General features: G+C 41.3%; 1 protein-coding gene across 1 annotated transcript in view; it reads right to left on the bottom strand.

Annotated features, from left to right (window-relative positions):
• cfap99 (cilia and flagella associated protein 99) overlaps window positions 1-23,075 on the bottom strand; it is a 42,771-nt gene extending 19,696 nt beyond the window's left edge. Inside the window, exons 1-7 of the mRNA XM_002940957.4 lie at window positions 22,869-23,075; window positions 15,729-15,859; window positions 10,523-10,667; window positions 8,293-8,387; window positions 4,468-4,580; window positions 2,740-2,914; window positions 1,668-1,748 (exon numbers count right to left, since the gene is read on the bottom strand). Of these exons, the coding sequence (XP_002941003.2) occupies window positions 1,668-1,748; window positions 2,740-2,914; window positions 4,468-4,580; window positions 8,293-8,387; window positions 10,523-10,667; window positions 15,729-15,859; window positions 22,869-22,974 (846 nt within the window). The 5' untranslated portion in view covers window positions 22,975-23,075. The remainder of the gene's footprint in view (window positions 1-1,667; window positions 1,749-2,739; window positions 2,915-4,467; window positions 4,581-8,292; window positions 8,388-10,522; window positions 10,668-15,728; window positions 15,860-22,868) is intronic.
• Between the last annotated feature and the right edge of the window lie 1,179 nt (window positions 23,076-24,254).

The following is a 24,254-nucleotide window of genomic DNA, read 5'->3' as shown; positions in this document are numbered from 1 at the left end:
ACACGGAGCTACTAGTAGCAGCTACTTGTCACGGCTACTAAAATAGACAGTGCTGGTCATTTACTGATAATTGTCTCTGTGTGTGTTTTAGCAGAGGCAGTTCTCAGTATTTTCTATGGCAGGGTATTTTCTGTCGTTTAGGGTGTAGACACACTGAGCTACTAGTAGCAGCTACTTGTCATGGCTACAAATTGCCTCTGTTAAAACACACCCAGAGACAGTTATTAGCAAATGATCAGCATTGTCTATTTTAGAAGCCGAGACAAGTAGCTGCAACTAGTAGCTCCGTGTGTCTTCACCCTTAAGGTCCCCATACACGGGCCGACTATAGCTGCCGATATCGGTCCCATGGACCGATTCGGCAGCTAATCGGCCCGTGTATGGGCAGAACAGAGCGGCCTGGCCGACCGATATCTGGCCTGAAATTGGCCAGATCTCGATCGGCCAGGTTAGAAAATCTGGTCGGATCCAACCGACTGCCCCATGGCCGCAAATGTAATCCGATTATTTTTTTTTCAAGCCACTTGCTACCCGATATCACCCACCCGTAGGTGGGGATATCGGGTGAAGATCCGCTCGCTTGGCAACATCGCCAAGCGAGCGGATCTTATAGTGTATGGGGACCTTTAGTAGCTATGGCAACTAGCTGCTATTAAGTAGCTCCATGTGTATTCCCCCTAAGGCTCTTAGATTATAACAGTCTATAGGAAACGATCAAAACACTTTACCAGCAGTCACTTCTGACATTACCCACTCTGTCCCCTCTTGGAACAACCCCCTATCAAAGGCAGCAAGTCTATATCCAAGTATAATTCATAATATGCAATAGGGCACATCAGCTAGCCTGGGGCAAGGTGCAAGGCACAAAATTCTTCTGCAAATTGCCATGTTTTTCATCCATAATGTCTTTTTTCTCCTAAAATTCAAGCAATTTACCAATGGAGGTGCTACTTTGCATCTGCATTTGTAAACTGCTCAAGTTGCTTTTTGCTGGCATCACTGTGGGCGCAAATTGACTTCTGGGAAAGGGGCATCAGTCAAAATTACCCAAGAAAGTTGCAGACTTGCATTTGTTGTCCCACAGAAGGACTGCTGGGAAACACTGGAAGTTCTGATTTTAAAGGCTAAGTTTACTGTGTATGTTGTATACAAGCCTTAAAGGGATTCTGTCATGATTTTTATGGGGTACTTTTTATTTCTGAATTACCCTGTTTGCATAGCAAATAATTCACTCTATCATTTAAAATGTTATTCTTAAACCAACAAATGTATTTTTTTAGCTGTAATATTGGTGTGTAGGCGCCATCTCAGTGCATTGTGCCTGAGTCTGAGCTTTCAGAAGGAGCCAGCGCTACACATTAGAACTGCTTTCGGCTAACCTATTGTTTCTCCTACTCCCATGTAACTGGAGGAGTCCCAAGCCGGACTTGGATTCCTTACTATTGAGTGCTATTCTGATACCTACTGGGAGCTGCTATCTTGATCCCTTCCCATTGTTCTGCTGATTGGCTGCTGGGAGGGGGGATATCACACCAACTTGCAGCACAGCAGTAAAGTGTGACTTTATCAGAGCACAGGCTGTGGCACCCTGGGAAATGAAGAATATGGCTGCCCATAACAATAGTAATAATGTACATTTTTTTTTACAAATCAAACCTAAAATCTACCTCTGCTTTCCTGCGATTCCTTTTTTTCTGTTCCTTCAACAGTTCTTGCTCCTTTGGTGCCTTGTACAAAGTCTGGGGAACCTGGGTGGGAAAAAAGCCAATGAATTCTAACAAAAAAATCTCAATAACTGCAGCTGAAGTGAGTGATTTGCTTTGGCACAAACGGTACCGTGATTTATTACTTGAAACTTTTCATCTTAATTTTCAAATTAAATTAGAAATTATTATTGCTTGAATCATCAGGGCTCGGTTTGGAAATAACAAATGTGGCATTACCGTAATAACATATTGTACATTTATTTCATTATTCTTACAGCACTGCACCAGTCAAAACTAAAGGTTAATTGGTTGCTTTGAGTTACTGAGCTGAATTTTCAACCAATCCTAGTAAATAAGGAGCCCACTATTTACCTTCTACTGTATAAAGCCCTATTAGTCCAAGCGAGTTGTGCTATGTCGGTTGCACAACATTTAGCCAATGTTTTGGCACATATACAAGTAACTTACACTGCTTCCGGATTCTAAAGGAATGCTATAACTTTTTTTTACCTATTCTACCAATATACATTGAAATTGCTCACTATTTAGGGTCTTACTGGCCCCCTACACTTGTAGGCAGGGAGGGATAGACAGGGCAATCAGGGCTTTTTGTCAATCAATTGATTTCCAGCATGGTTGGAGGGTAACAAAGCTCTCCAAATGTCCCCCTTCCAAATCATTTGTATGGCAATTGTCAGCATTCACGGGTCAGGTGAGTCCAAACCATTGCTCTAAAAACTAATGGGAAGAGTTTAGAACCATTTTGTAACCAATCCCCCAACCAGGAAATCTCTTGGGTGACAAAATGGATTGGATGTTACCCTAAAATTCCTGTGGAGACAGTTATTGCTGTTTCAGTGTCATCTGCAGCCTTTGTGGTGAGGCCACATTTCAAGAAAGTTTTCAATGCACAGACCACCTTGTGGCATAATACGGAATCTATTCATAAATAATAATGTTATTGGTTAGATAACACTAAATGGGAAAAATCAAACATAATATTCATTCTTATTCAGAAAGCAAAGCAACTTACAGGCTGATGTGGCTTCTGGGCTGGGATCAGCTGAGGCACTGGTAATGACCTCGGTCTGGGTTTAGTTAGATTAAACTCTTTTGTCTCCGTTGTTTTGGAACTTCTTGCTCGACTTGGGCCTTTAGCTGTTTTACTCTGAAGTCCTTCTGTTATATTATGAATCTCAGGCTGCCATCTTAAATAAAGGAGAAAATAAAGTTAAATACTTGCTTTGCTCACTTATATTTTATTTTCTGCAAAATTACTCTGAGTGGGCCCTCCCTTAAATTTAACCTATACATACTTTAGCCTTATCTATTGGGTCCCTTACCCAACAGTCAGCGGTGGGCATAGGTTTGTCCCCATCTGCGCAACATAATTCTCCTCTCCATTTCATAATCGTGGAACATTGCCATCCAGTAAGTAGCTGTTATAGGACAGCTCCATCAAACTTGTATAAAGCTTCCCAATTCCGTCCAACCTCAGAAACATGTCAGGGTGAAAGAGGGAATTGGTTTATTTTTTCTCTCTGGGTTAATATATCTTGTTAAGACCATATTTGGGGAGATTTTAGAGACTTGTGGAATAGATTTTCCACCGTCTTTTTTCCAATCTACCATATAGTTGATATATAAGTGTGCTGTATAATCTTGGGAAAGTGCATTGTGAGCAGAGTGCAAGTGTTGATATGAAAAGAGAGAGCAAGTCATGGATATGCATAAAACGGTTAGTTTTTCACCAGCTTAAAATGTGAGAGATGTAGTAGAAAAAGTGCTTGAAGTTGTACCCATCTACTTTCACTCTGCATAAATGCAATCATTGCGTGGTCTGGGAGAGTCGATAGTAACTTGTAAGTGATTAATTTCAAAAGGCCAAAACCTCCATTAATTTGAGTGTTATACATTGTGAATTTGTTTATACAGGGAGGTTTGTTATTCCAGACGCATGTACTTGTTTTAGTTTAAAGATATTTTATATCCTTCACATTAACTGCTATGGTTAGGGCATGGGACATACAGTATATAGGACCTTGGAAGCACGGTTATTGTAGCCGCATGGATCCTTCCAAAGGATCATAAGCCCTCACAACACAAACGTACCCTAAAATTTATCCTAGTCAAGTGGCATGTCTGCATCTTGAGCTTCTTGGCCTTTATTTAGACATCAAGTAACCTTAGCAAACTGCCCAGTTCTAAAAGCTTAGAATCATTTTTTTTTTAATTCTGACTGACTCCTGTTGTGACTCTAATTCTGCTATTTGTTGCCTGTCCATTGCCTGTTCCATTACTGAACTTTCGCTGCCCGGCCGACAACTTATACTGTGTGGCCACTGGCTACTTTTTTGTACACAGGCTTCCTGTTCTTTACCTCGGCAAAGATTTTGGGATAGTGTGAAATGAGTGAGGCTCTCTCTACACGTCCTGTTTGAGTCTGACACTTACACAAGTTAATGGGCACACTCTCGTAATGACTGGAGAGAGGGGAGGACAGTGACCAAAATTTTACATTTCCCACCTCATACTAAGGTTTCTCTGTCTTTTTGGAGTAGTGCTACCTCTAATTTCTTTTTGGCTTAGTACTCAAATGGGATCTGCTCATGTGTTTAAATTGAAACGAATATCTTCCTGCTAGTGTGGAGGAGGGCGGCCATTTTTTCTTGTACTTCAGTAAATTCCTATAAATGTTCCCAGTACAGCGTGAGTGACAAATCATTGCTGTGTTTCGTTCAGCAACACATACTTTACTTACTTTAGCAAATGACTGATCCAGTTTTCCTTGACATAATTTGAGTCATAAATCTGGCTCCATTCGTCTTTTATCCACGTGTTCAAATTCACAACATTAAAGAAAAAGCTGAGAAACTGAAAAGAGCAGAATAGAAGCACATATACATTTATATACAGTATAAATATATATATAAGAATACAGACTTGTTGGTGCTCTGCGTGACCCAGTAAGTCAGAAGCAAACACACCAGGCCTATTACTATGCTCACACTATCCGTATACTGCATGGAAAACAATCAGTTGTTTTGTATCAACTACCAATCAATAATAAATGAATCATTCATAATGAATCACCATCTAGCGTTGATATTAATTAGATAAATGACAGCTCAATATTATGTTCTCCCGTCAGAGCATTTAAAGGAACATTACTACAGAATATTGCACTTCAAATACAGAGAAGGCAAGGGAACCCTGAAGTTAGCAGCAGCCTGGGCAGTTAATTCCGGGGTTCCCTTAGCACCCTGTCCATAGCTGCAGCTGAATTGTGCCAAGTGAATCAGGAGCTAATGCCACTTGATGTTAAACACATCATTAAGTTTGTTAAAATAGTGTGCAGTTTGCCAGAACAGACGCTAATTGGTACACTGCATAAAATGTTAGTCAGAAGCTTGTATAAAATGACCCACAGCAATACAGAGTAGTAGCTAACCCCCCCACGTGTTAAAGGGGTAGTTCATCTTTAAATTAACTTTTAGTATGATGTACAGAGTGCTATTCTGAGACAATTTGCAAATGGTTTTAATTTTTTTCATTTTTTGTGGTTTTTCAGCTATTTAGCTTTTTGTTCAGCAGTTTTCCAAGTTTGGATTTTCAGACGCTATCTGGTTGCTAGGGTCTTGTTTACCTTGGAATCAGGCCATGGTTTATATGAGAGACGGGAATATGAATAGGAGAGGGACTGAATAGAAAGATTGTAAGTTCACAGAGCAATAGTTTTTTGGCTGCTGGGGTCAGTGACCCCATTTGAAAGCAGGAATGATGTAGAAGAGGAAAGCAAATAATTCAAGCAATTTAAAGAACAATTAAACCTTTTTTTTAAAAAAAAGAACAAAATCTCTAAAATTACTTTTCTCTCTGCATTTAAATTTATTTTGTTTTTCTATTATATCCAGTTTAACTACAGCTCTTTTACTGACGTCCTTATCTAGCGTGAAGCTCTGCCCCCGTTTGCTTTCTGAGCACTCTTTCTCTCTCTCTCTGATAATCTTAAAGAGGTGCCTACTGCTCATGTATGATTGATTTTAATTGGAGCAGAAGCAGTGAGCATGCCCAGTAGGCACTTTTTTATGGTATTCATAGGCAGAGAGAGAAGGAATGGTTAGAAAGCAAAAGGGGTGGCGCTTAATGCTAGACAAGGAATCAGTAAGTCAGCTGCTTGAAACTAAATAATTCTGCATGCATGGAGAAAGGTATGTAATTCTGGGTACTGTTTAGAGTAACTTTAGGGGATTTTAAAATTAAAAGGCTTTCTTGTGCTTCAAAAGTGAACCACCCCTTTAATTATTCACTAGAGCAGTGATCCCCAACCATTGGCTCGCCAACCCCTGGGAAGTTGCTCTCAGTTCCCCCAAACCAGGTAGTTATTTTTGAATTCCTGACTTGGGGGCAAAAAATGAGGGGGACTGGAGGTATATCCTAAGTTAGTGCCCAGGTCTGGACTGGCATTCAAAATAGGCCCTGGCATTTCAAGTACACAGAGGCCCAAACAGCCCCCCAAATAGTGACTATGGCATCTTACAGCAGCCCCGTCTGGCATTTACCAGAATCCATAGATTGCCAGTTCAGGTGTGTTAGTGCCTACTGGGGCAGCCCACGTTCTAAAGCTTCTGTTATAACCTCCGGATTGCTTAGAAGCTGTACTTAAGCAACAAGAGGGGCGACAGAAGGTTGCACACAACTGTTCCAAATCACTAACTTACCTTTTCCTTATTAGTAGGATTTGTAACAAGATCAGTTGGCTCTCAGTACAGCTGATTATTTCCCAGTGGCAGGGAGTTCTATTTATAGGCACCTCGTTTGTGTGCTGCATTTGCTAACTAATGTGTCATTTAAATGCTTTTAATAATTGCTCCAATATTGCTTCTGTTCTTTTCCATGCACCATAAGGAGCTCGGCACAATGTTGCTGGAATCAGACCGCGGATTAACATCCCACCTGGCGCAGCGAGCCTGACACCCATTACCAAGCGCAACATCTGTGGGAGCTTGTACTGATACCGTGTTTCCGCTATTATAATAAAAGCCTGTGTCAGCTAAACAGACGCCCCAGCATATTGGCGTCGCCGTGTGATTTTCATGCTTGCTAAATAGAACTTTCCCTGCCGCAGCAGCGTGAGTACAGGCTTCATTACTGCCACGCAGGTTGGCTGCTTGGATAAAGAGTTGGCATGTCTGCCCGTGGGAGTAGGACATCACTGCAGGGGCGCCCTACATTCCATTGTAGTACTAGCATAAGCTAACGTTGTACTCTGTGGTGTGTTCATTTGCAGCCGGCACAGAAAGCTGATAGGTACTGTAGATCAGCACACACAGAACAACTTACTGTTGTACACTAAAGGCTTGGGTCACCTGTGCCCTTCCACCTATAATACAGCCATCCCACCAACTGCCAGATATATCCCATTTTAAAGGAGAAGGAAAGGTAAAAACTAAGTAAGTTTTATCAGAAATGTCTATGTAAATACAGCCATATGCATAAAAGCTGAGTCCTCTATCAAAAGAAACACAGGATTTCTTGTCTTCTTTTGTGTAAACATGTTCTTCAGTATCAGACTTCCTCTTTCAGAAAAATCCTTCTTTCCTGGAGTCTGCCCAGCTCTTTCCTCTCTCCCTTCTCCTGCTCATAAGAATTCACTCCCCATACCATCAGAATGTGTTTACCAAACAGTTAATTTTACATGGGAATGTGGATCACAGGTAAAAAGAATTGGGGACCCAATCTACCTGCTGATAGGAGTTGCTTATCTATCTACCTTTTTTATCTTGCACCACCATAATTCTTCTGTTTCTTCTGAGAAACCTTTGAGTGTTGACTTTGTTCTGGACCTTAATGTCCTGTATATAGACCTGTGATCTTAAAGGGCACCTATCACCATAAATATGCTTCCCCCAACAGAGATACAGGCTAATGGAGCCCACTCTCCAGTTGGGGAAAACAACAGTTTACTTTAAAAAAAAAAAAAAAAAAAACACTCCCTGCCGGTGTTATCAGTGCAGGCGGCCATACATGTGACATAGGAGTCACCCATCTATGTCACACGTATGTGCATAATGAGTGGGTTGTGGCACTTGCTTGTTATGTGCATGCGAGTGCTTCTCCCCCCCCCCCCCCGGTGCAGGCGCCTAATACTTTAGATGGCTGGCTCTAGTAGCGGTGGAGGGAAGCAATTTTAGGGTGATAAGTGCCCTTTAACTGACAATATCCATACACTCAATGGATTTAAGGTCCCCATACACTGGCCGATTCTAGCTGCCGATATCAGTCCCTTAGACCGATTCGGCAGCTAATCGGCCTGTGTATGGGCACTACCGACGGGCCTGCCCGACCGATATCTGGCCTGAAATCGGGCAGATATCAATCGGGCAGGTTAAAAAATCTAGTCGGATCGGAGGCCGCATCAGCTCGGGATATCGGGTGAATTTACAATTGTACTAGGACTACACACAATTTTCTGTTATTTCTCTCCATGCCACTTATTTTCATAGACACAGCTGAGATGGAGGGCGAAGATATGACAACAGTAACAACTATACTTATGGTTGATCACTATATTATTTGCTCCTACCTTGCACATTTTAGTGACATCCTGAGATGTGATGATTCTAACAAAGGTTTGTAGGCCGAGTTCTTCCAACTGAAATGTTGCCAGGTAGCCAATCACTGCAAAATAATAACATGATTTTCATTGGTCAGGGTATGTAGTATCATTATAGCAATATGTAACTTTTAGCAACGCCAGACACATTAGACCAGGGAATTAATAATTAATAAATATATATTAATAATTATATATGCAACCGATGTTTTGGTCCCTTTTGGGACCTTTTTCAAAAAGGTCCCAAAAGGGACCGAAACGTTGGTTGTACATGCAATTGTAATACACTAATATTTATTTGAACCTCAAGACCCTTGGTGCTGATTGTGTTTGATTCAGTATCTATATGGTATTCCGTGCACAGGGGCAGCTACATGGTAGCAATCTTTGGAGTGTGGTGCTGTCGTGTGGACTCTCATATATATGTATATATATATATATATATATATATACTAATGCTCTGGGCTGGCAAAAGCACACAACAAAGAAATCAGTGATAGGTGGAGCACAATAAAATGGGAAGTTCCCCTTTAAACTTTTAGTACATGTATGTTAGAGATTGGCTGTTTCTAAGAAACATTTCAGTTTGTCCTTATTTTGTATTTTCCATGTTGTTTGATTTATTAGCTTAGCTATTCTGTATTCTTTCTAACCGGAAAATAAAATATGCTATCGGGACAAATAAAACAGATTGATGGTGAGGTTTTGACTTGGACTTCCAAACGACTGGCTGATTGATAGGGTAATTAGGGCACAGTAATCAGATAATATTCTAAGGGTTTGTGGCATATGTAGTGTTTATCTGCTGGTGTATACCTGCGGGCAGAGAAAGGCCTGTCACCACCCATGCTGCTGCCATTGACTTTATGGCAACCACCTGTCAGCAGCAATGAAGGCAGATTTCCTGCTGTGATGGGCCCTTTCTCGCCAGTGTAAATATGCCAGCCCTTTCCCGCCACTGTAAATATGCCAGCAGAGAAAATGCTATGTGTGCCATTAGCATACATTAAATAAGAAATAATTCCAAAAACCACAAAAAATAAAAATCGTAGGCCAAAGGGAATTGACAGAATAACACTTTCCTGTTCCTTCACTGCCATGTTACAGTCCAGGAAAGGAAAATCTTGGTAAGTATGATATGATTTTCCCTTGTCTACACCATATTAAACGACATTATCTGTGCTGCTTTTATTGCACAACTGCCTGATGGTGCTGCTAATGGTGACAAAATGCAAAAGCCCCACCCACCTGACTGTGGAGGAGGGGTGTGGTCATTGAGAGGTAATGGGGTAAGTAAATGCTTAATCTGTCCTTGGTGCAGAAGTGTAGTAACCTTCAGTGCTGGATTGGTGAGACAGGTATGGGGTCTTTATCTGGAAACCCATTATCCAGAAAGCTCCGAGTTATGGGAAGGCCATCTCTCATAAATTCCATTTTAATCAAATAATTTCTTAGAAATGGTTTTCTTTTTCTTTGCAATAAAAAAAGTAGCTTGTACTTGATTCCAACTAAGTTCATGCTTATTGGGGGAAAAACAATCCTATTGGGTTTATTTAATGTTTTTTTAGCAGACTTAAGGTATAAAGATCCAAATTACGGAAAGATCCTTTATCTGGAAAACTCCAGGTCCCGAGTATTCTGGATAATCCTTTCCATACCTGTAAAAGAGGCTACTAAATGGCTGCATGGAAGTGCTAAATTAGCCTGCTAGTGGTTGTGGGCTCAGTGTCAGGGAGATGGGCCAAGCGAACAACCCTAGCTGAAGGCCCCCTCCAGCGCACCACCCAATGCAACCCCTCTTCCTGTGCTGATAATTTTTGCTGGTAATTACATATCACTTAATTCTGGCTCCTACTTGCTCCACCACTGCGCTACATAGCCTGCCTATGTGCCTGGACTGAGGGGCCCAACAAGACTGGGGCCCACGGGGTTTTCTCCTGGTGCCCCAGCAGACCAGTCTCAGTCTGATGCTGGGTGGACCCTTTACATCAGGTTCTCTAAAGGGCCAATGGTGCCCCAGTTTGACAGAATAAAGCTAAATGATGCCATATACAGCAGTCTATGCAGGGCTGTATAACTACCCTGAAGGGCCTGATCTGGCCTGCAGGCTGTAGCTGGGCCGCCCTGTGCAAGTGTATAGTCCATGTATATATCATGTATGTGCCACGGAGCCCCAGCCCTGCTACAGGCTCACACATACCAACAAAGAGATATTGCTCCGACTGCTTGCAGTGTTTGCCGTCTCTGGCATAGAAAGCGCGCACCACTGTATCCAGGAGAGCTCTGTACTGCACACTTCCACAGAGAGCCGCGCCGACAAATCTCTCCTCTTCATCATTAAGGCTCTAGAAAAAGAAAAAAAAGCACAAACTAATTCACTAATAAAATATATTGCCATTTTGTAAACCAGATCATGTCAAATGAAAATGTGGCGCCTGCATTCACAAAGCAAATTCAGAACTAATTTGGTTTGCATTGACTTACAGTGGGAAATATATGCTATTTATCAGCAGGAGTTATCATCTAATTATTTCCCATTAACTAGACAGTAAAGTATGGCTCTGTGCATGCTCGGAACGTTCTCTGCGTGTCTGCAGTCGCTCTCGTGGCTCCACACACAGGCACAGAGACAGCAAACCTGCTGCCCTGAAATCAGGGGCCTGCAAACTCTTTGCTCTTATTTCCCTCTCTGCACTGCAATATTCCCTCGGGCCCCCCACAGGCTACAAATACATGGCAACTTGGCTGTAACAGTTACATGTCCAGCATTATCCATGTCTGAAACTCAACCAGAAGAGACTCAGAAACACTTACAGATATATTGTGGCAGAGATTGAAGCAAAGGAGATAAAATATAGAGACATTAGCAATATTGGACTGGTTATAGTTACGGTACTGCTGTTAATATGCTACACAGCTAGGGTTGCCACCATACTTCCCAACTGTCCTGATTTTCACAGGACAGTCCCTCTTTTAACAGCTCAGCCCGCAGTCCCAGATTCTTACTGAAAAGTCCCTCATTTCTCTTTGATCTCCTGCACTGAACACAAAGATACAATGTTTCTCAAACTTAATTAAATAGGTAGCTTTTGGCAGAGAGCCCTGAAATCTTAACAAGCCACTCCTGCACTGAGATACAACTGTAACTAATAAGCTAAACAGGTCTCTTGGGGGAACTGAGACTTGCAGCTTAAAGGGCAATTTCACCTGCAAAACTGTAATAACACATAAAAGGACCCCAAAACCCCTAGAAATGTGTTCAAATTATAAATAATCTGCCAAATTTTGTAAAATGGGAGTGGTATTTAGTGGGTGTGGTCACAAAAATGGGCGTGGTCAAAAACAATTTGCTGTGCTACACGTGCCAGGTTGATAACATGGAGTGGGTCAATTGACATATGGGGTAGGGAAATGGGCAGGTGGGTGCAGTGACATAACTAGATTTTACTGGGCCCCACAGCAAATTCAATTTAAAAAAACATCGGTAACTTGACCTTTTCTACCAAGATATATTGGAATTGCTCACTAATTAGGGCCTTATTGGGGCCCTTATAATCTGGGCACCCCTGCAAATGCAGAGTCTGCTTCCTCTGTAGCTGCACCCCTGGGTGGGTGGGGAAATGGGCAGAGTGGAGGTGGGCCTTTTCTTATAAGGGCAGTGGAGAAGTTCAGGAAAAGGAGAGATTTATAGGGAATTACAAATTTACTGGCAAGTACATTCCTGGTAAATCTGTAATACTGGACCCGGCTCCAGTTGGTGTTTACACTTCATCTTGAATATACTGTAATTGTTTCATCCTGAATATAAAAGTGTATTTTGATGAGGGACAAGCTAGCTCTGGGAGGCACAGGAATGTTTCTTCCAACTTGCATGTGAGTGCTAAGTACCCCTAGAAAATAAATGAGATAATCCCACCCTTTCATGGGCTCAAAGACACAGAGTCTATGCAGAAACTTGGAAAAATAATCAGTGGAACAATACTGTGTAGAGGGCTATAGGGTGTCCTTCGTGCAGCATAAAATAGATGGATAAGTTCATGGAGAAACATTACAGAAGACAGGGAGATAAAGTAGTGCATAAAGCTAATGTGCATCCCTGTGTGTGCATATAGTCAGATTCTGAGCCATAGAAAGGCCTCCTCAGGGGAGCAATGGCAGCCGATCCAGCGGGTAACACGGTGCCCAGCCATGAGTTTATTATGAAAGGAAGACTCAGATCTGAGGGAACATTATAAACAAGACAGGGATGGAGACAAAGCAAGAACAATGCCAAGGTTACCAAGGTTACAGCTGTTAGCGGAGGCTGGAGTTAAACAAGGACAAGAACTGACGGTCTACGGAAGGAGCTGCCAAAGGAATATGTGAAGCTGAGCACACAGGCACAGGGAGCAGATAAGCAAGGCAGGCTTCATTGTTTGCTAAAGTGATCCCCTCAGATAAATACACATGGCAGCCCCTATATCAATGGCTGAGAGGAATTAAAGATGCTAAATATGTCTGCAAGTGATGTGTGGCTTATAGATAATCAGCTGAAGGGCAATGCTGATGCCTGTAGTGCTGTATTATCACCCTATTAAGCACCAATACAAGGAACAGGGTATTAAAAGCACCTTATACTAACACTGTTCATTGTTCTGGCTATAAGTACAAATGCTATGCCCACACAGATCATTGTGTGGGCACCGAAAGCAATCTTCCCACCAGAAGGGGGGGTCCTATTAAGCAGACCCCTCATCCTCTCCAACCTCTCAGGTAACTGGGGCTGTGAGGAGTGACTAGAGTTTAAAGGCGTTGATCACCATTAATGGAGAAGGGAAGTCATTTTGGCATTTTATTGCCAATATATTTGCCACATTAGTGCCACCTAGAACGCTATATTTATTCGCAGAAAGCTTTACCATACCTGAGTAACAGCCCTAGAAGCTCCCTCTGTTTGCTTAAGATAGCAGCTGCCATTTTAGCTTGGTCATCATAGCTTCCTGCTTGCAGTCTAGCGGTTATAGCTCAGATCACACATTCCTAAGGGAGGGGGTGGAGTTTTATGAATTCTTATTGGAGGGGGGAGCAGGAGAAGGGATAGAGGAGAGAGCTGTGCAGACTCTGGCCCCAGAATGAAGGATTTTTCTGAGAGAGGAAGTCAGACACCCTAAGAACATGTTTAAAAGAAAGGAGACAAGAAGTCCTGTGTTTCTTTTGATAGAGGACTCAGCGTTTCTGTGAGTGCTTATGGCTATATTTACATAGACCTTACTGATAAAGCCTACAGTTTTTACCTTTCCTTCTCCTTTTAATGAACTTTTAGTATGTAACAGTGTGCTATTCTGAAACAATTTGCAATTGGTATTCATTTTTTGTGTTTTTTTTTTTTAATAATTTAGCATTTCATGCAGCAAATTTCCAGTTTTGAATTTTAGCAGCTATATGGTTGCTAGGGTCCTAGAAACCAGGTAGTGTTTTGAATGACAAACTGGAATATGAATAGGAGTTGATCTGAAAAGAAAGATAATTAATAATGCTGGGGTCAGTGACCCCCAGATAATGAAGACCAATTGAAAGGTTGCTAAGAAATGCCCATTCTAAAATATACTAAAACTTATGTTTAAAAGGGAACCACTTCTTTAAAAACCAGACCGCATTATATCACTGCCCGGACAGAACACAAAGGCGAGAGAATGTAATTGTGATTTACACTGAGAGACTTCCTCTCTCAGAAAAATACTTCATTCCTAGGACAGAGTCTGCCCAGCTCTCTCCTCTTTCCCTTCTCTTGCTCCTCCCTTCCACAAGAATTTACTCCCATTCCCACCAGTATGTATGATCTGAGCTACCAGCCCCTAGAGCTGCAGCAGGAAGCTATGGAGACCAAGCTAAAATGGCAGCTGCTATCGTAAGCAAACAGAGGGAGCTTCTAGGGCTGTTTACTCAGGTATGGTAAAGCTATCTACAGATTAAATATAGCGTTCTAGGTGGCACTAATTTGGCTAATCTATTGGCAGTAAAATGCCAAAATTACTTTCCTTCTCCTTTAAACATGGACATCATTAAACATAATACGTTGGTATTAGCATAAGATATGGATAACAGAATATTTGCCATAAACCTAGAAGTATAAATGAAATTGTGATTATATCCCCAGTCAATGTATCATTACAGCACATAACACTGCCAGACAGACCAGCAATAAAAGTAAAAGGAATGGGCTTTGGGTATATTCCTCCAAATGCACAAGCAATACAGCAGAACAGGCTTTGTGCATAATACAACCTGTATTGCATACAGTGCAAAAACATTTACAAATATTAAATCCATACAGGCCAGCAATGCATTGACATGGAGTATGTATATATTATCCCCAGGCAAACCGTGTGGTTATGACATGTGGAACTCTCCTCATCAGCAGTATAGTGCATATTTCCAGCCATGCAGTTGGCTTTGCGCTTCATATTCTACAATTAGTGTTTCACTGTAATGGACTGTGTGCATGTTACCCCACAGGCAAACCAGCCATATGCATTGGTAGTCTTTGTGCTGTAATGGCTTCTGCATGCCTGTGGTTCTAAAATAATATGGTACCGTAAGCTCAATCTGAGCAGCCACTGGTGTAACCTATTACTTTGTAAATATTATATACATATTGCCCTAGATATAAAGGCTACTGATAAATAATATAACATAATAGAATGGGGTATGATGATATTATTCCCTGACATGCCAGCAAAACATTTTGATACATATATTGAATACATTACAAAAAATAATACAGTGCAGTTGGTGATATGCAGGGAAGTGAGCAGTATAGTGCAACAGAATACAAACCTGATCAATCAAAGCCATAACAACCAATAATATCTTTGCTTTTATTTTATTAAATTGACTAGATCAGGGGGCTCAAACTCAATTTACCTGGGGGCCGCAGGAGGCAAAGTCAGGATGAGGCTGGGCCGCATAAGGGATTTCACAAAAAATTGGCTTTCAAGGGATAATGCAAGGCACGGCGGGCGGGAGCTGCTGATTGCGGAAATGACGTTATGCCATCATAATCATCATAATCATATTATGGGAAGACGTTCTGTGTGCACAATTAGCTCCTTAGCAGCTAATTGTGCACACAGAACGTCTTCCCATAATAACTGTTATGATGGCATAACGTCATTTCCGCAATCAGCAGCTCCCGCCCGCCGTGCCTTGCATTATCCCTTGAATCGCAATAAAAATCGTGATCCATTCATTGCTTTTGAGAAGGCGTTGGTGCGGGCCACAAAATACTGTACCGAGGGCCGCAAATGGCCCGCGGGCCGCGAGTTTGAGACCCCTGGACTAGATGAATAAGCACTAACTGCTGACTGGTTACTATTGGTTACAGGATTTGTTTGTTTCTACTGAGAACATTGGAAATTCACTGATACCTGGAAATCTTCTGTGGACTCTTCCAGGAAGTGCTCAAGGCTCTGCTCCTCTGGGTGGTACTTACTAAGAAGGTGAGCTACAAGCTCAGTGCATCTTCTATAATTAACCATCCTGGTTACCTTGTGTGGCCCTTCAAAGAAATAAAGGCAGCTTTAAACATTAGTGTTGACATTAGCTTACAAATTAGCTGTAATTAACCATAAATTTGTCATTTGCATGAATTTCTGCTGTGTAATTAAGCCAAGGCACACTCATTTGTAAGTCACCTGTAACAAAGCATCTTTCTATAAATCCAAAAAAGCATTAATCCAAATAAGTAAATGCATTACTAGTTATTAAAGGGGAAGTTTATGTGCAAATAAGTTTTCAGTGCAGGGCAGGGTGCAAAGTGAAAACACAGGTGCAAACTGCCATGTTTTTTGCACAAATGAACACTGTTCTGCACTTTTCAGAATAGCCACAAGTCTTTGCACTCTAAAATAAAGGACCAGCATCTGCCACAAGAATACAGCACTGCCTGGGGAAGGCGGGTGGAGGCACATAGGCAACCCCTTATATATCATGTACTGTGCAGTGTTTTTTTGAGGCTGGGAATATGAGTTTGGCACTAGGCCCGGTAACTTTTATATAAGGGGGTGGAGAGGCAAAGAGGCAAGAGCCTCTTTGGCCTAAATAACATCTAGAATAGGTGACACGGTCATTTGAAAAGTACATGGTGCAGGGCAATACTGATTGCATATAAAATGAACTGCAATCGGTTCAGCCCTGCTAGCTGGATTTTTTAGACATGTCCCTGAATTTTGAAGTGATCTGGCCACCCAAATCTAGAACAGACCAAACCATTGTAGCAGGCCCTGTTCTTGTTTAAACTAGCTAAGGGTAGGTTATTCCCTTTAATAGCTTACCTCAGAGAAAAAAAAAGCAAGCTAGGTAAGCTAGCAAACACAGCTGTGGCCCTATCGGAAGGTTTGGGCAATTCTGCCCAAACTAGGGACATCAGTAAATGGACTTGGTTAGCGGAGCTTCTTTTGAGAGCTGAAGAGAAGTTGTACGCTAAGGTGCTGGACATGACAAAGGCAGCAGAAGGAAGAAGCACCTCTATAGAGTGGCCCCTCATCAGCTCCTGGGTGACTATGTTATGCAGGGGGAACCCGGTAGAATGCTCTGTGTGAGGGTGTCTGTGTCACAAGAGAGGGAACTGAATAGCCCAGTAACAAGGGCCAGGAGGCTGTTGGTTCAATGCATGGGAGTAGGTAACATGTAGGTATTACATATCACCAATTTACAAGACAGAAGCTTTAATGGCAAGAAATCAAATTGCAACAGTTCAAAATCAGACTGGTCTGGTACAGATATAAGTGGCAATCAGCTGGCAAGCACTTGTCCTGGCCCTTTCTGGTGACTGCCATAAATGTCAATAGGGGTGATTTAGAGCCAGGTAGAGTCCTGCAGCGGGTCAGCCTCTAGAGTCAGGTGTTTAGGATACATAATAATGTGCCACTGAAAATGCCACAATTCCCACTGTGTGCCATAGCCCTTAGAATATATCTGTACACTTTTAATACTGTTTCCTGAAAATGGCAGCAGTATTGTGATGTGTGTGATACTGTTGTTGTGTGTGCTATATGTGTGTGTAATACTAGTGCGTGTATAATACTGGTGTGTGTGTGTGATGCTGGTATATGTGTATAATACTGGTATGTGTGTGTGTGTAATACTAGTGCGTGTATTATACTGGTATGTGTGTGTGATGCTGGTATGTGTGTATAATACTGGTATGTGTGTGTGTGTGCTATATGTGTGTGTGTGTAATACTAGTGCGTGTATTATACTGGTATGTGTGTGTGATGCTGGTGTGTGTGTGTGATGCTGGTATGTGTGTATAATACTGGTATGTGTGTGTGTTTGTGTGCTATATGTGTGTGTAATACTAGTGCGTGTATTATACTGGTATGTGTGTGTGATGCTGGTGTGTGTGTGTGATGCTGGTGTGTGTGTTTAATACTGGTGTGTGTGTGATGCTGGTGTGTGTGTATAATACTGGTATATGTGTGTGCTGCTGGTGTGTGTGTATAATACTGGTATGTGTGTGTGATGCTGGTGTGTGTGTATAATACTGGTATGTGTGTGTGTGATGCTGGTGTGCGTGTATGTGTGATACTGGTGTGTGTGCTAAAATGCACCAGTCCAATTACCCATGGCTCCAGTGTGAGTCCAAAACTGTATCCCCCTGCAGCTGCCAAAGCCCTCTGTAATGTGACATTGTTACCTGTGGCACGGTGCCACACTGAGGGCTGTACCTGACACTGACATAATACTAGATTTTATATAGTAAAGTTTTTTCTTTGCTATGTTAAAAAACACTGAAAGTATGAATTTCCAGATTCTGCACCATATTGGGTGCCAAAATGAAAATAGTGCACTTTGCCCTTCCGCCTGGAATTCATATTTATCATCTTTAAAGGGGAGGTCCCCCTCCAGGTTATATTTTAGTATGTTATAGAATGCCTTTTCTTAGCAACTTTTCAATTTATCATTTTTATTTTTGATAGTTTTTGAATTATTTGCCTTTCTCTTCTGACTCTTTCCAGCTTTCAAATGGGGATCACTGACCCCTGCAGCCAAAAAAACTATTGCTCTGTGATGATGCAATTGTATTGTTACTGTCACTTTTTATAACTTATATTTCTATTTAGGCCCTCCCCTTTTTATATTCCTGTCTCTGTTACAAACCACTGCCTGGTTTCTAGGTTAGATTGGACACTAGCAACCAGATAGCTGCTAAAAATTCCACAAATTCTGTACAAAATGCTAAATATTTAAAAAAAATAATAACAAATGAAGACCAATTGCAGATTTTCTCAGACTAGCATTCTCTACCCCACACTAAAGGTTATTTTAAAGTTGAACAACACCTGTGGTAGATTTTCCTTGTCTATTAACAATACTGAAATTGAATTTTGAATTCAAAATGTGCACTCCTAAAAAACATATGAAGCAGTACATTGAATGCGAAGCTATGTGCACTTGAAGATGAATATGGCTAGAAATGCCACATTTTACATACTAAACTGACTGCACTAACTTAAAGTTTCAGCATCCCTATAGTAGTAATGATATAGGTCTTTACCATTGTCATGGGAGCTCCCCATCTTGGATTCTGTTAGAAGTGTCAGTGACACCGCACATGCTCAGTGGGCTCTGGGCAGCTGTTGGGAAGCTGAGCTTAGGGGTCATCATAAATTATCAAGCAAAAAATGTCTGTCATATAAACTGTTGCTGCAGGTCTGATTATTAAATGCTGATGCACTGGTTTCAGAGCTGCCATGTAATGTGAACCTGATTGAATTACTAATTAGCCTTATACTGTTACATTTATATTCTATATATATATATAAAGTATATTATGAGTGTGTCCCTAAGCTCAGGTAAGTGACAGCAGCACAGAATATGGGCAGGGAATCAGCAGAAAAGAAGACGGGGGGCTACTGGGGCATCTTTGGGGGCACAGACCTTCCCTGCTAAAGAGCTGTGGGTGCCTTGGGCTGGTACAGAAGCACAAAACATCATGTACAACATTTCTAGCCTTTTTTTTTAGTTAAGCTTTAGTTCTCCTTTAAACACATTGTGGCAATTGCCAGTACTTTGGCTGAGCATGCTCAGATGATTTCCCACAGGCCGCAAAGTATACGGCCCACAGGCTATGTCAGGGGTGGGCAAACTACGGCCCACGGTCCACATCCGGCCCCTTGGCCTTTTTAATCCGGCCCGCCGACGACGCCAAGTCTCATCAAGCGAGACTTGGTGTCATTGGCGGGCCGGAATTAAAGAGACGAAGGGGGCGTAACGCTGGCCTGGCCCTGCCCGCCCTGGCCCGGTCCGGCCCGGGGGTGAGTAAATGTGGCCCGTGAGCCAAAAAGTTTGCCCACCCCTGGGCTATGTGCATGCAAAAATTTCTTTATGCGCTACTAGTACAACATGATGAGTTTTCACTCAAAATTCTTTGTATTCATCACATTTTTTCGTGTTGACTGGCCGCAGGCCAGAGGTGTAATTACACTGAAATGTTGGAAAAACCACTGCATTGTGGGTAAAACACACTGACAGCTACGTCCAATGTACATATGTAGAGAAGGCTGGTGTTTTTTTGAGGGTTTATATATATATATATACAGTATATATATATATTTTTTTTTTTTTTGTCTTTTAACTAAGTCCCTGTGTGTGCGGCTCACTGTCTTGCTTTATATATATATATCAATATATCTATCGAACAATGGAAGGTACCGCACTCACAGGACTTAAAAAAACAACAAATTTTTATTACAAAGTTACATCTAACGTTTCGGCTGCCACTGCAGCCTTTCTCAAAGATAAAGTGAGACAGTGGGGGTGCACGCTACAAACACAAACTGGCGGGAAGAAAGTGACGTCATACAGTGAAAACAAAAAACAATATGTACCGTACATAGTGTCAAAATGTTAATAAACAAAGTATAAGAACAAAAGAAAAGTGTAAAGACATAGAGGACAACCAATAAACAGACATGTAAAGAAAAAAAGATAGCTATAGCTGACAGAATAAAACAGCATACCGATGTGCACTAAGGCTGAACTACAACTCACCGCCTTTTAGTAGCAGTAGCGCCCTTTGCATCAGCGCCTGTATGCTACTAAAAGGCGGTGAGTTGTAGTTCAGCCTTAGTGCACATCGGTATGCTGTTTTATTCTGTCCTCTATGTCTTTACACTTTTCTTTTGTTCTTATACTTTGTTTATTAGCATTTTGACACTATGGGCCCGATTCACTAAAGTCCGAAATAAGGAGTGCTATTTATAGCATGCGTTAAAAATCTTATCACTTCTTATTTTTCGCTCGATTCACTAAAAGGACACTTGTCATAATTAAGAAGCAATGTTCTTGGCGTTATTTATCTTGCGACGACATATTTTCAAGCAATATATTACGCAGCACACAACATATTACGCAGCACGTTGCTTGAAAATATGTCGTCACAAGATAAATAACGCCAAGAACATTGCTTCTTAATTATGACAAGTGTCCTTTTAGTGAATCGAGCGAAAAATAAGAAGTGATAAGATTTTTAACGCATGCTATAAATAGCACTCCTTATTTCGGACTTTAGTGAATCGGGCCCTATGTACGGTACATATTGGGGTTTTTTTTTTTTTCACTGTATGACATCACTTTCTTCCCGCCAGTTTTGTCTCACTTTATCTTTGAGAAAGGCTGCAGTGGCAGCTGAAACGTTAGATGTAACTTTGTAATAAAAATGTATTGTTTTTTTAAGTCCTGTGAGTGCGGTACCTTCCATTGTTCGATACATCATTGCATTTTCGGACTGCACCCAGGCAATTTTGATTGCTCTAACGTGAGTGCCTGTTCCATTATTGAAGATATCAATATATCTTTATATATATATCAATATATCTACCGTATATACAGTGGTGTGAAAAACTATTTGCCCCCTTCCTGATTTTTTATTCTTTTGCATGTTTGTCACACTTAAATGTTTCTGCTCATCAAAAACCGTTAACTATTAGTCAAAGATAACATAATTGAACACAAAATGCAGTTTTTAAATGAAGGTTTACGTTATTAAGGGAGAAAAAAAACTCCAAATCTACATGGCCCTCTGTGAAAAAGTGATTGCCCCCCGTGTTAAAAAATAACTTAACTGTGGTTTATCACACCCCCAGTTCAATTTCTGTAGTCACCCCCAGGCCTGATTACTGCCACACCTGTTTCAATCAAGAAATCACTTAAATAGGAGCTACCTGACACAGAGAAGTAGACCAAAAGCACCTCAAAAGCTAGACATCATGCCAAGATCCAAAGAAATTGAGGAACAAATGAGAACAAAAGACCCCAGGACAACATCTAAAGAACTGCAGGCCTCACTTGCCTCAATTAAGGTCAGTGTTCACGACTCCCCCATAAGAAAGAGACTGGGCAAAAACGGCCTGCATGGCAGATTTCCAAGGTGCAAACCACTTTTAAGCAAAAAGAACATTAAGGCTCGTCTCAATTTTGCTAAAAGACACCTCAATGATTGCCAAGACTTTTGGGAAAATACCTTGTGGACCGACGAGACAAAAGTTGAACTTTTTGGAAGGTGCGTGTCCCGTTATATCTGGCTTAAAAGTAACACAGCATTTCAGAAAAAGAACATCATACCAACAGTAAAATATGGTGGTGGTAGTGTGATGGTCTGGGGTTGTTTTGCTGCTTCAGGACCTGGAAGGCTTGCTGTGATAGATGGAACCATGAATTCTACTGTCTACCAAAAAATCCTGAAGGAGAATGTCCGGCCATCTGTTCGTCAACTCAAGCTGAAGCGATCTTGGGTGCTGCAGCAGGACAATGACCCAAAACACACCAGCAAATCCACCTCTGAATGGCTGAAGAAAAACAAAATGAAGACTTTGGAGTGGCCTAGTCAAAGTCCTGACCTGAATCCTATTGAGATGTTGTGGCATGACCTTAAAAAGATGGTTCATGCTAGAAAACCCTCAAATAAAGCTGAATTACAACAATTCTGCAAAGATGAGTGGGCCAAAATTCCTCCAGAGCGCTGTAAAAGACTCGTTGCAAGTTATCGCAAACGCTTGATTGCAGTTATTGCTGCTAAGGGTGGCCCAACCAGTTATTAGGTTCAGGGGGCAATTACTTTTTCACACAGGGCCATGTAGGTTTGGATTTTTTCTCTCCCTTAATAATAAAAACCCTCATTTAAAAACTGCATTTTGTGTTTACTTGTGTTATCTTTGACTAATAGTTAAATGTGTTTGATGAGCAGAAACATTTAAGTGTGACAAACATGCAAAAGAATAAGAAATCAGGAAGGGGGCAAATAGTTTTTCACACCACTGTATATATATATATATACTAATAGTATATAATATATATATATATATTTATTTATAATAATATTTTCGCAGTAAGCTCCCTCATTCATTTCTCTCCAGACCACTGCAATGAATTCAGTCCATCTGTTTACACATCACACATTATAATTATACATATACCTGGGCAGTCAAGTACAGGAGCAACTATTAAAAAAAGGTCAAAAACATTTATAGATATATAAAAAAGCAGCGATAACCAAGCATGCCTACCGTCAGGCGAGCGCTTTCCTTGGGCCACTCCAGCCGTTTCTCTTGTTCGGTTCTTATTCAGCGCTGGCATTGGAAAGTTTGACAAGGGTTTCCATGGGCCGCGCATTGGATTCTGGGAATTGTAGTGCCCTGAGAATCCGCAGGCCCTTGTTCTTTCGGTCAAATGGAGAGCGGAGATCCTACTACTCCCAGGGTCCGCTTCTGTGAGGCGGGGCTACGAATGTTTGTCTGTCGCCATGGTAATCGGAGAAGAAGGGAGCGCTGATTGGATGTTTTGAGAGTCCTGTTGACAGGTTGAAAGGATGGATGATTGTGATATAACTGAGTCCTTTCTGGCAGCCTGAGCACCGCTGGCATTTAGGGACTCATAAAGGCAGCTACCATGCTTCATCTTTTGCTTAGTTAACACAGAGTCCACTATGTCAATGAGCATTTAGTGTTTTCCTCTCTGTAGTTATTAGTAGCTAAATTCTTGTTTTCAAGTGTTTTGCAGTCATGTACAGTGGGCAGACGTAAAAAAACAAAGGATGTCTTTAGTAAGGGAAACAAAACAATTCCAGTACTAATAGTGTAATGCCTAATGCAGGGCTGTATTCTCTATATAGGCACTGTGGGTCAGTAGCTAGGGTAACAGATTTAGGGGTACATGTTTGTGTGCCTGTGTTAAAAAATATTTTATAAAAAAAAAAAACTCTGCCTGCTGCTAAACACTTGTGGCTAAATCCAATGGCCTGGAAATCTGTGGATTCTGGCAAATGCCAGAGGGGCCGCTGTAAGCAGGGGCTTTTTAGCCCTAATTCTGCCTGAAGCGGCTTTCGCGATGCCGCCCCCCTTGGCCCCCCTCCATATGCTTACCCAGTGCTGGAGGGGGTGTAGGGGGGGCTGCATCACTAGTGGAGAGAGCGCAATCGCACTTGCTGCACTAGAAGAGACAAATTTCTGGTTTAAAGAAACAAAACAAAAACTAGTACCGTGTTAGCCAGTGTCAAAAATAATAATAAAAAAAACAACAAAACACAAATGCAAGAGTATTGTAGAAATGATACCTATATTGGCTAACAATAAAAATACATTGCAAGCTTTCAGAGCTCTAAGGCCCCTTCAGCATTCTGCCTGATGAAAGGGCCTTAGAGCTCCGAAAGCGTGCAATGTATTTTTATTGTTAGCCAATATAGATATCATTTCTACAATACTCTTGTATTTGTGTTTTGTTGTTTTTTTATTTAAAGAAAGAAATTCTGCTCTTAAAGTTACTACATGTACTACATTTTCTTTACATATGGAGTGACTTGCCTTATTTATATTTACTTATGGAATAATTTTTACTATTTAATTAATTCAGACTCTTTGAAAAGCAGAATTTTTTATAATGGATTCACATTCCCT

The sequence above is a fragment of the Xenopus tropicalis genome, chromosome 1 (genome assembly GCF_000004195.4).
Source record: "Xenopus tropicalis strain Nigerian chromosome 1, UCB_Xtro_10.0, whole genome shotgun sequence".
In the NCBI taxonomy this organism is placed as follows: Eukaryota; Metazoa; Chordata; class Amphibia; order Anura; family Pipidae; genus Xenopus; species Xenopus tropicalis.
Note: the sequence above shows the minus strand (reverse complement) of the source record. Positions and strands in the feature narration are given on the sequence as shown.